Here is a 12500-nt window from a genome sequence, read left to right on the forward strand (position 1 = left end):
CTGTGGATTTGTTTGTGCCTCTGTTTGTCTGTTTTTCTGTCTGTCTTTCTGTCTGACTGTCTGTCTGTCTGTCTGTCTTTCTGTCGTTCTGTCGTTCTGTCTGGTCTGTCTGTCTGTCTGTCTTTCTGTCTGGTCTGTCTGTCTGTCTGTCCGTCTGTCGTTCTGTCTGTCTGTCGGTCTGACTGTCTGTCTGTCTGTCTGTCGTTCTGTCTGTTTGTCTTTCTGTCAGTCTGTCTGTCTTTCTGTCTGTTTGACTGTCTGTCTTTCTGTCAGTCTGTCTGTCTGTCTGACTGTTGTTCTGTCTGTCTTTCTGTCTGTCCGTCTGTCGTTCTGTCTGTCTGTCTTTCTGTCTTTCTGTCTGTCTGTCTGTCTGTCTCTCTGTCTGTCTGTCTGTCTGACTGTCTGTCATTTGTCTGTGATTTGTCTGTTGGTCATGTGATCAGTCATGTGACTGGACTGATGTGGTTTATTGGTCAGGTGGCGTTGAGGGTTCAGTTTCCAGACCGTCATGTTCTTCAGGGCTTCTTCAGGCCTCTAGAGACAGGTCAGAGCGCAGAGTTCATATACGCAGCACTTTTATTATTGTTTGTTTTGTTTTATGATTAAAGTGTGTCTGATGATGTCATCGTGATGTGTGTGTGTGCTCTCCAGTCTCTGCTCTCAGAAGTTTCGTCAGATCTCACCTGCAGGACCCACACATGCAGTTTTACCTGTGTAAGTTTCACACACACACACACACACACACACACACACACACACACACACACACACACACCCATCATGCAACTCGCTCGCACAGATACACATTATGTAGCTCATATATTTGCAATTCACACACACACACATGCATTGCAAAATTCAAACACACACACACACACACACACACTTTCATCCTCCTACATGATGTGTGTGTTTTATCTGTGTGTGTTTTTCCTTCTAGTTGTTGCTCCACCCAAAACCATCCTCGACGACCCAAATGTCACACTATTCCAGGTCAGCCTGACTGTGTGTGTGTGTGTGTGTGTCAGGACTGGATGAGCACAGACAGTGTGTGTGTTTCCTGATGTCATGTCATGGAAGGAATGTTTTCCACACGAGCGTCTCTGAGGACAGACGACCATCAGCCAATCAAACACACCCGTCCTGTTCAAAGACATCTGAGAATAGACCAGCACAGAGACGCACGTTACACACACACAGACTTGCATACACACTCACTCACAAACACGCATGCACAGACACACACAGACTTGCACACACATTCTCACACACACACATACGCACATACTCAGTCACTCATAAATACATGCAAGCACACACACACACACATACTATCACACAATCTCTCTCACATACACACACTCACACATTCTACACTGTGTGATGCAGAAAGTGTGTGTGTTTAGTGTAACATGTGTTGCAGTGTGTGTGTGTGTTGATTAGTGTAATGTGTGTTGCAGTGTGTGTGACGGCTCTCTCTCTCTCTCTCTCTCTCTCTCTCTCTCTCTCTCTCTCTCTCTCTCTCTCTCTCTCTCTCTGTGTGTGTATCAGGCGAGTCTGTTTCCCGCTGCTCTGGTGTATTTCGGCTCAGATGCGTCCGCAGGTTCGTTAAAGTCTCTTTGATCTGCTGTCCAGACCAATGACATCACTCTAATCTGCTGCACTGGAGCACACACTGCATTCTGGGTAGCTGACGGGGGCTGCTGACCTGTTCCTGTTTCAGTCACACACTTGCACACTCACATATAAGCACACAAACCTGTATACACACACACAAACTCACACACTCACAAACATGCACATAGAGAGTGTGTGTGTGTGCACACATTTGTCCGTTTCACAAATACCACACTTACGCACATACACATAAACACACACACAAACTCTCATAGAAACATACACACACTCACACAAACACTCTCACACACACACTTACACATAAGCACACAAACATGCATACACACACAAACATGCACAAACAGAAAGAAACAAATGTGTGCACAGAGACACACATGCGCGCACACACACACACCACACTTGCACATGCATACATATACAATGACACTCTCTCACACACACTTACACACACACAAACAACCATGTGAATGTTTGCGTATTCATGATTAGTATTCATTAGTATTCATTGCTTGTGTGTGTGTGTGTGTGTGTGTGTGTGTGTGTGTGTGTGTGTATGTGTGTGTAAATATGGAACATGAACCAAGCAGAAGCTCCCTGTATGTGTGTGTGCGTGCGTGCGTGCGTGTGTGCGTGCGAGTGTGCGTGTGTGCATCTATATGTCCAGATATTGGCTCACATTTTGTGTGTGTGTGTGTGTGTGTGTGTGTGTGTGTGTGCGTGCGTGCGTGCGTGCGTGTGTGCGTGCGTGCGTGTGTGTGTGCGTGTGTGTGTGTGTCTCTGCAGATGGTTTCCTGCGCTCTGATCTCCTGGATGTCAGTGTCTCCGCCCTGCAGGCTGATCAGCTCATAGCAGGGTGAATATTCCAGAGTTCATCTTTTTCAATTTTTCTTTCCATACTTTTAATAAACTTAAGGAATCAGTGACATAATGGGAGAAATGTATGTTCATATTTATTTAGTGAATTTTCTGCATGAAATAGAAGGTAAAGCACCATAAACTGTCATTTTAACCCTTAAAGTATTCTTGTTTTTCTTTACATTTTTGGTTTAATTTCATTATTTTATCTGCAATGAAACAAAGTGAAACCTAATTATGATGATAATTCTTTCTTTAAGCTGCTGTATGTCAGTGTTTGCCTCTTCTGCATCATAAAGCAGCATCATCTGTGCAGATATTCAGAAACATGCTCAGTGAACATGCTTGTTTATCTGAGACTCAATGCTGAAGTCAGATATTCTGCTGTGGTCATGTGTGTTACGTGCCGGACCGGCTGTCTTTGTTTTGGTCTCTTTAACCCGCCCAATGCCAGTTCAGCCAATTATATTTCAGCACTGCGGGTTGCCAGATGGTGGAAAACAGCGCAAATCATTCATTCAGTCAGGAAGACTCTCAAAGCATGCGTCTGTGACTGAAATGCGCCCTCTGGTGGACAGTAGCAGACTCTGTAGTGAGACGCAGATTCAGAGTTCCACATGAGGTGATTAATTAGCTGATAATATAAATATCAGGAGTGTGAACATTAGGTGAGCAGGTCACATTGTAACCCCGTGTCCTAACAACACGCTACATGATGAGATACACAGTGATGAGCAGTTTGGCTGTTTGCAGCAGGAGAAACAGGACAGAAATGTAAACACAGACATTCAGAAACACAGAACAGAGCACTCACTGCACTCCAGCACAACACTGAGCTTTATACTCTAATTATTACGTATTAGTTTTTAATTTAGGTCAGGGTTTAAATCAGCCTTTTCTGGAGTTGACAATCTGGCAACCTGCTTTTACTTTTGAGTGCAATACCTAGTTCAACCACTGGGTGTCAAACCTACATGCAGCATGATTAAATGTAGATGCTGGATCACTGATATGTGTTGGTTTGCAGTTCTGAAGTTCAGTGTCACACGCTTTATTGTATTCTGCAGATCTGAGCTGAACTGTCTGCTGCTGCTGTCAGTAGTGTGCTGATAAATGTCCTGTCAGACTCACATCATCAGCATTTAACACTGAATACAGCACATGAGCTGAACCTGAACATTCTCCGTTTTCTGTTGTTCAGCTGTGAGAAACTGAAGCTGTTTCTGATATATCAGTTTGAGGTGTTGTTTAGAACATAAAACTCTGTTTAATATGGAGAATATCGTAGAAAATCAGGTGCTTTTAGTTAGAACACAGCTGAAATCAGCCTTTAGGCTCGACAGTCAGGCACACTACTGTTGGTGTCGTCAATCTGGCAACCTGCACTTGCGTGTGTTTTGATAGGGAATGCAATATCTAGTTCAACCACTGGTTGTCAAACTTACATACTGCATCTTTTGTGTGTGTGTGTGTGTGTGTGTGTGTGTGTGTGTGTGTGTGTGTGTGTGTGTGTGTGTGTGTGTGTGAGTGTGTGAGTGTGTGAGTGTGTGAGTGTGTGAGTGTGTGAGTGTGTGAGAGAGAGCAGAGATGAAAGCATTGTTATTTGACTGTTGGGTTACATTAACCTGAACTCTAGTGAAGCTGTAACTGGTAAATAGCAGTAATGTGAAACACACACACACTGCTGGTTTGTGTCCCTCTGGAATTCCTTTGAGGTTCGTCCCGATGTGAGATTCCTGTTTCCTCACACATCCGCTCTAAAGATAGTGGCTGCTTTCCTAGAAACCCCTGCAGCACACACACACACACACACACACACACACACACACACACACACACACACACACACACACCTGTCTCCCAATCTCCCTCATCACATACACACACATCAAAGCAGATGCTGTGTCCTGGTGATGTCTTCATGCGCAGCACATACACACTCAAACACACACACACTCAAACACACACATACACACACATCACAGTTACACTTGCCTTGATTTTAGTTATTTATTTTCATTCTAGAAGTGCTGTAGAAATGAAAAGCTGTATGAGTGTTTACTGTAGTTTCCTCGTCAGTCGTTTGGTGTAAGATTCGTTCATTTGACTCAAACATTTAATTACTGGGTCACAGAATAAATGAGGGACTCACGGATTCTCTTGTTTAATTTGTCATTATGGAGCCTTTTCGCATTCCCGTGTTTGTCAGCATTGAAGTGGTCATAGACGGTAAGCTCAGAGCGCAGTGAATGGGAGAGTACAACAAATCATTACATGTCATACAATCCTATTGTATAGCTCTATCATTTAATAAACAATTCAACTTAACCACCGTCTACAGCTGTATCCCTTCTAGCCACCACCCTAATAGCTGTAGTCTCTCAGAGGTCATGACCTTTGACCGCAGTGTGTGAGCTCCTCCATCATGTGTGTTTTTGCCGTGTGTGTTTCAGCTGTATGCCTCGCTCTCCTCCTCCTGCGATCTCCTCTTCTTCTGCTCCTCCACACCTCCCGCAGTCAGCTCCAGAGTCCTGTCCTTCCTCCGGCCAGCAGGGGGCAGTAGAGGAACACTGTGACCCACACACCGCCGCAGACCGACCCAACCGCACCGACATCGCAAAGGTGCCAAAGTGGCTCAAGCTGCCAGGTGTGTTCATCAGGGAAACACTCATGCTGTGATGTTTTGTGTTTTTATTTTGGGATATGAATTGCAACATCAATATAATTCCACAAGATTGGGATGGTTTTGTAGAAGTGTGCATCGTCATAAAATATAAACAGATGTCCCAAATAAATAAAATATATCACAGTGTGTGTGTGTGCGTGCGTGCGTGCGTGCGTGCGTGCGTGCGTGCGTGCGTGCGTGCGTGCGTGCGTGCGTGCGTGCGTGCGTGCGTGCGTGCGTGCGTGCGTGCGTGCGTGCGTGCGTGCGTGCGTGCGTGCGTGTGTGTGTGTGTGTCAGTTTGATTCATTTTTATAAGTGAGATTCAGTTTGATTTGATGCTCATATGAGAGTCATTTTGATTCATTCCTCATAACAGAATTGGTTTCTCGTCAGAGTCAGATTGGTGTAATTCTCGCAACAGAGTTGGTTTGAATCAATTGTCATGAGGATCACTTTAATCTATTTCTTATGACAGTCCGTGTGATTCGTTGCACATGAGTCAGTTTGGTTTATTTCTCATGAGAGAGTCAATTTGATTCATTTCTCAAGAGAGAGTTTGATTCATTTCTCATAAGAAAGTCAGTTTGATTCATTTTTTCATGAGAAAGAATCAATCTGATTCATTTCTCACGACAGAGTTGGTTTGTTCATTTCTCATTAGAGTCAATTTGATTCATTTCTCATGAGGAGTCTGTTTCATTCATTTTTTTTTTGAGAGTCAGTTTGATTCATTTTGTCATGAGAAAGAGTCAATTTGATTCGTTTCTCACGACAGAGTTGGTTTGATTCATTTCTCATGAGAGACCGTTTGATTTATTTTTCCGTGAGTCAATTTAATTCATTTCTCACGGCAGTCAGTTTGATTCATTTCTCATAAGAATCAGTTTGATTCATTTCTCATTGGAGAGAGTCAGTTTGATTAATTTCTTATAAAGCGAGTCAGTTTGATTCATTTCTCATAAGAGTCAGTTTGATTCATTTCTCATTGGAGAGAGTCAGTTTAATTCATTTCTTTTAAAGCGAGTCAGTTTGATTCATTTCTCATTGGAGAGAGTCAGTTTGATTCATTTCTTATAAAGCGAGTCAGTTTGATTCATTTCTTATAAAGCGAGTCAGTTTGATTCATTTCTCTTAAGAGTCAGTTTGATTCATTTCTCATTGGAGAGAGTCAGTTTGATTCATTTCTCATTGGAGAGAGTTAGTTTGATTCATTTCTTATAAAGCGAGTCAGTTTGATTAATTTTTCATTGGAGAGAGTCAGTTTGATTCATTTCTTATGAGAGAGTCAGTTTGATTCATTTCTTATGAGAGAGTCAGTTTGATTCATTTTTTTTTTATGAGAGAGTCAATTTGATTCATTTCTCACAACAGAGTTGGTTTGTTTCATTTCTCATGAGAGAGTCAATTTGATTCATTTCTTATGACAGCCAGTTTGATTAATTTCTTATAAGAGACAGTGATTCATTTCTCATAAGAGTCAGTTTGATTAATTTCTCATTGGAGAGAGTCAGTTTGATTAATTTTTTTCATTTTTCATGAGAAAGAATCTATTTGAATAATTTCTCACAACAGGGTTGGTTTGAATTATTTCTCATTAGAGTCAATTTGATTCCTTTCTCATGAAAGTTTGATTCATTTCTCATGAGAGTCAGTTTGATTAATTTCTTATGAGAGATTGTCAGTTTGATTCATTTCTTTTGAGAGAGTCAATTTGATTCATTTCTTATGAAAGTCAGTTTAAATCATTTCTTATGAGCGACAGTTTGATTAATTTCTTATTAGAGAGTCAGTTTGATTCATTTCTCATAAAGAGAGCAGTTTGATTCATTTCTCATAAAGGGAGTCAGTTTGATTCATTTCTCATAAAGAGAGTCAGTTTGATTCATTTCTCATAAAGAGAGTCAGTTTGATTCATTTCTCATAAAGAGTCAGTTTGGTTCATTTCTCATAAAGAGAGTCAGTTTGATTCATTTCTCATAAAGAGAGTCAGTTTGATTCATTTCTCATAAAGAGAGTCAGTTTGATTCATTTCTCATAAAGAGAGTCAGTTTGATTCATTTCTCATAAAGAGAGCAGTTTGATTCATTTCTCATAAAGGGAGTCAGTTTGATTCATTTCTCATAAAGAGAGTCAGTTTGATTCATTTCTCATAAAGAGAGTCAGTTTGATTCATTTCTCATAAAGAGTCAGTTTGGTTCATTTCTCATAAAGAGAGTCAGTTTGATTCATTTCTCATAAAGAGAGTCAGTTTGATTCATTTCTCATAAAGAGAGTCAGTTTGATTCATTTCTCATAAAGAGAGTCAGTTTGATTCATTTTTCGTAAGAAATGAAACAAAGTCTGATAAATTTAATTGAAAAAAAATCAGTGTGTGTTTGTGTATATTTGACCCAGCGGTATGCTAAAACAACTCAGTATACAGCATTTATTCGAAACAGAAACATCTTTAAAGGTTTTGATCTGTTTATGAGTAAAATACACTGTTTTAATGCACGTTTTTTGTTTGTTTGTTTCCAGGTAAAAAGTGACGTCGCTGAGGATGGACAAGAGTCTGTGCTGTAGATCAATAGATTAATTAATAACAATAATTGGTTAAAGCTTCATCGATTAAACACGCTGTTAACCTTCACTGGAGTGTGTGTGTATGAGTGTGTTGTGTCCGTGATGATGATGATGATGGTCTGGACTGTATTTGTGCTGTTAAGCTGGTCTAAGCGCCGCTTTGAAGTGGCCGCTCCCGCGTCTCAAGAGCATCAAAGTGCCGCTCGGGTTTTGCGCGCGCTCCGCGGTTAATGAGCTCCAGCTGCGACGGCGGCGGCGCTTTGATGATGCGGGATCACGCGGGAAAAAACAAAAACGTAGCGTCACTGCACGAACTCTGAAGGAGAAGAGTTTGTGCTAATAATGTTGATGATTTTTAATATGCAGATGTTAGAGAGGAGAATTAAACTCTTAATAATCTGCACGTGTGATCGATCAACACACACACACACACACACACACACACGGGGAGGAGGAGAGCTGCAGCACCTGTTGCACACCCTGCAGGTTTGTTGCACACTTTACAAACTCCCTCAATGAACTTGATTCAGGATTAGAGTCAGCAGGAGCTCATTATCAGCTCTGTTCTCTTTAATGTGCTGCTTATTAAAATAATTAGTGCATGATATCATTGACCTAAAGCCACATGAACTGATCATTTCATTTTTAAATGTGTAAACTACAGCTGAAATAGCTCGTAGGTTCTTATCTTTTACCTAAACCTTAATTTAAAACATAGAAATATCTGTAAATGAGCATTTTTCTATATTTTGTGATTGATGTTTTTTAATTTCCTCCATATATTTCTGCTTCTGAATGTCTTTATGGGATCTTGATCTTTCTTTCAACACCTTTTAACCTTGATCAGTTGTATAAAGTGTGTGTTCTGCACATGTGTGATAGTGTGCAGTGCTGTATTGTGTGTGTGTTGGTGTTGTATATTACACTACAGAAGCCATGTAATAAACTGCAGCACATTCACTGTTATTTAACACACTTATTTCTATGTACATATTATATAATAATATAATAATGTTATTTTAGACTGCTGAAACGTCAATTAAAGTCTCTTTGTTAAACTGTAGAGTTGAGTTTCCAACATCAGAAGTGGACAGAGCAGAGATCAACATCCCATAATGCCGATCACCACCGCTAATACACACCAAACACAGAAATAGTTCATTAACAGACATGTTTAGTGCATACGCTATATTAAATAAGTTTATACGCAAGTCATCAAAGTAATACTTGATATAAGGAATGATCCGCACTCAATGATAATCTGCTTTTTGTTTTATTTTACAGTCATTAAGCTATGCTAATGGGAAAAGATGCAAAAGTTTCAGCTTTTAATAATAATATTCCACTGCAAAGTCATATTTTATAGTATTAACCATTTATATTTCCTATTTTCAGTTAGTTTAACACTAAAACAACACTTTAGATAAGCAATGCAGAAACTAATATGTTAAAAGCATGTTCAGTGAACAACAAAAATCATGAGTGAAATAGAAACCAGAATAAAAAAAAATTAAATTCAACTGAACTGACAGGAAGTTGGCGGTTCATTCCGCTGTGGTGACCCTAGATTAATAAAGAGTCCAAGCTGAAAAAGAACACGAATGTATGAACTGACAGGAAATATAACAACTGCGCATGACATCTATATAGACGCGTTTGAGCAATGTGTTTCCAATAAGCAAATACAAATGCGGTTTAATTCTGTACAGATTCTAAAATCTCAATGTAATTAAATCTAAGATTGGGGTGTCAAACTCAATTCCTGGAGGGCCGCAGCCCTACAGTTTAGTTCCAACCCTGCTCTAACACACCTTCCTTCAGGTTTCAAACAAGCCTAAAGGACTTACTTAGTTTGATCCTGTGTACTTAATTAGGGTTGGAACTAAACTGTGCAGAGCTGCGGCCCTCCGGGAATTGAGTTTAACATCCCTTATTCACGCCATTTGTGTGTGTGTGTGCAGTCATGCGCGTGTAAATAAATGAACAGTTGCTCTGTCTGGCGGTGTGTCTCCCTCTAGCGGATGCGTGCAGCTCTTGCAGCAGTTGTAGTTGTTCCTCCGTGTTGTCAGCAGATGTCAGCACACACTCACACATCAGGTGATGTTAGCGGGGATACAGCTGCGGCCGAAAGTGAATGAGTTATTTATATTATTTTTTAATTATTATTAATTATACTTTATTTTAATACATTTTTATTTATAAAAAATAAATAAATAAATATTAATTACAATTTTTTTTCAAAGTTTTATTATTATTTATTAAAACTTTGCACTTGAAAACAAAATCTCTTTTTGGAAATCTTTTTTAAAAGGCTAATAGTTGATCTCAGACACTTTTGGGCCTGAATAACCATTGAGTATTGAATCTTCATTTTAAACACATTTGTAATAGTTTTATTGTTTTAATAGTTTTATGACAGTACAAGATATTCAGCTTGAAGTGTAATTTAAAGCCTTAATTAGGAGATTAATTGGACAACCAAGAGTGGTATGCTCTGTAGACAATTGAAAAATATTCTTAAGGGTGCTAATAATATTGACCACAGCAGTTTTTACATGAAAATATACATACACTCACCGGCCACTTTATTAGGTACACCGGTCCAACTGCTCGTTAGTGCAAATTTCTGCAATCACATGGCAGCAGCTCATGTAGACATGCTCAAGACGATCTGCTGCTGTTCAGAGCGAGCATCAGAATAGGGAAGAAAGGGGATTTAAGTGACTTTAAACGTGGCATGGTTGTTGCTGCCAGACGGGCTGCTCTGAGTATTTCAGGCACAACCATCACCAAAACTGGACAATAGAAGATTGGAGAAACGTTGCTGCTCTGATGAGTCTCCATTTCTGCTGACACATTCAGATGCTCGGCTCAGACAACATGAAAGCATGGATCATCCTGCCTTGTATCAGCGGTTCAGGCTGGTGGTGGTGGTGTAATGGTGTGGGGGAGATTTTCTTTGGGTCCATTAGTACCAATTGAGCATCAACGCCACAGCCTACCTGAGTATTGCTGCTGACCATGTCCATCCCTTTATGAGCACAGTGTCTCCATCTTCTGATGGCTACTTCCAGCAGGATAACGCAGCATGTCATAAAGCTCAATCATCTCAGACTGGTGAACATGACGATGAGTTCACTGTACTCAAATGGCCTCCACAGTCACCAGAGCTCAATCCAATAGAGCAGCTTTGGGATGTGGTGGAACGGGAGATTGGCATCATGGATGTGCAGCCGACAAATCTGCAGCAACTGTGTGATGCTATCATGACAATATGGAGCAAAATCTCTGAGGAATATTTCCAGCAGCTTGTTGAATCTCTGACATGAAGGATCAGGGCAGTTCTGAAGACTAAAGAGGTCCAACCCGGTACTATTCAGGCGTACCTAATAAAGTGGCCGGTGAGTATACAAAGATTTATTTTTATAAAAAAATGCATTCCAGTCAAACTAAAAGAAATAAGAATTTCTCCTGGAAGAAAAGAAATAAATATATATATAAAAATGACTGTGAAAAATCTCTACTCAGTAACAGTGTTTGGTAAATATTAAAAAAATAATCTCAAAAACTTCATCTTCAACTGATCCGCCTGCCAGAAAACCATTTAACAAGTGATATCTTCTTTAAAATAATTGTAAAACATCAGTATAAGTGTCTGCTAAATGTGCAGTGTTCATTTAGTTAGTAATAAAAGATCATTATGAAAACTGCAGTGTAATAAACAATTAACAATAATTCTGGAGCGTCTTGGTAGCACAGTAGCACAATCGCCTCACAGCAAGAAGGTCACCGGTTCGAGTCTCGGCTGGGTCAGTTGGTGTTTCTGTGTGGAAACATGCGCAATAGGGGAATTGATCAACTACATTAGCCGTAGTGTGTGTGTGTGTGTGAATGAGAGTGTATGGATGTTTCCCAGTACTGGGTTGCAGCTGGAAGGGCATCTGCTGTGTAAAACATATGCTGGAATAGTTGGCGGTTCATTCTGCTGTGGGGACCCTTGATGAATAAAGAAGGAACATGAATAAACAAATGATTCTCTCTTCCTCTCTCTTCCTCTCTCTCTCTCTCTCTCTCTCTCTCTCTCTCAGTGATTTGACATTTGTGATTTCTGACAGATTGTGAGTCACTCAATCTAAAATAGTCAGAAGTCCTGCACGTGCCTGAGGAGAAACCACAGAGAACACACACACCACACTGTGCTCACACACACACACACACACACACACAGACACAGACAGACAGAAGAGAGCACAGATGAGCTGAGGATCACCAGCACACACACACACACACACACACGAGTCTCAGCAGTGAAACACTCCGCACACACTCTGCCCAGTAGTTTGCTGTCGGTGAGATTCAGGTTCATTAGTTTTGGGAACTGATACAGCGTGAGTGTGTTACACTGACCTGTGATGATGGAGAGATTATTAATCTCCTCTTCACCTTTTCTGACTGCAGCTCATGATCTCTTTTATTCTGATATTTAGCAGACCTTATTCATTACGCTGATCTTCCACTTAAATTGTTTCAATATTTTGAAAATGTTTTATTCTGAGTGAATTTAATTCTACATTTATGATTTAGTTTAACTTCACGTCTCTCAATTATTCATCATTTATTCTGTCAATTATTTTCCTTCGGCTCAGTCTCTTAATTCATCAGGGGTCACCACAGCGGAATGAATCGCCAACTATTCCAGCATATTTTACGCAGCAGATGCTCTTTTAGCTTCAAACCAATACTGGGAAACACCCACACACACTCATTCACACACACACAC

At 40.3% G+C, this 12500-nt stretch overlaps 3 protein-coding genes across 3 annotated transcripts in view; 1 reads left to right on the plus strand and 2 right to left on the minus strand.

Moving 5' to 3' along the window:
* Positions 1-7787, plus strand: part of aspscr1 (ASPSCR1 tether for SLC2A4, UBX domain containing) — an 18053-nt gene extending 10266 nt beyond the window's left edge. Inside the window, 7 exon segments of the mRNA NM_001017575.1 lie at positions 478-544; positions 652-714; positions 941-993; positions 1552-1603; positions 2422-2491; positions 4947-5140; positions 7676-7787. Coding sequence (NP_001017575.1) covers positions 478-544; positions 652-714; positions 941-993; positions 1552-1603; positions 2422-2491; positions 4947-5140; positions 7676-7686 — 510 coding nt within the window. The 3' untranslated portion in view covers positions 7687-7787.
* tomm20b (translocase of outer mitochondrial membrane 20b) overlaps positions 1-11127 on the minus strand; it is a 575852-nt gene extending 564725 nt beyond the window's left edge. The window contains exon 1 of the mRNA XM_087272211.1: positions 10723-11127. The gene's annotated coding sequence lies outside the window, so the exon portion shown is untranslated. The remainder of the gene's footprint in view (positions 1-10722) is intronic.
* The window catches only part of LOC147841924 (uncharacterized), a 27393-nt gene that overhangs the window by 1282 nt on the left and 13611 nt on the right, over positions 1-12500 (minus strand). The window lies entirely within an intron of this gene.

The sequence above is a fragment of the Danio rerio genome, chromosome 11, assembly GCF_052040795.2.
Source record: "Danio rerio strain M-AB ecotype USA chromosome 11, GRCz13ab, whole genome shotgun sequence".
NCBI classification, from domain to species: domain Eukaryota; kingdom Metazoa; phylum Chordata; class Actinopteri; order Cypriniformes; family Danionidae; genus Danio; species Danio rerio.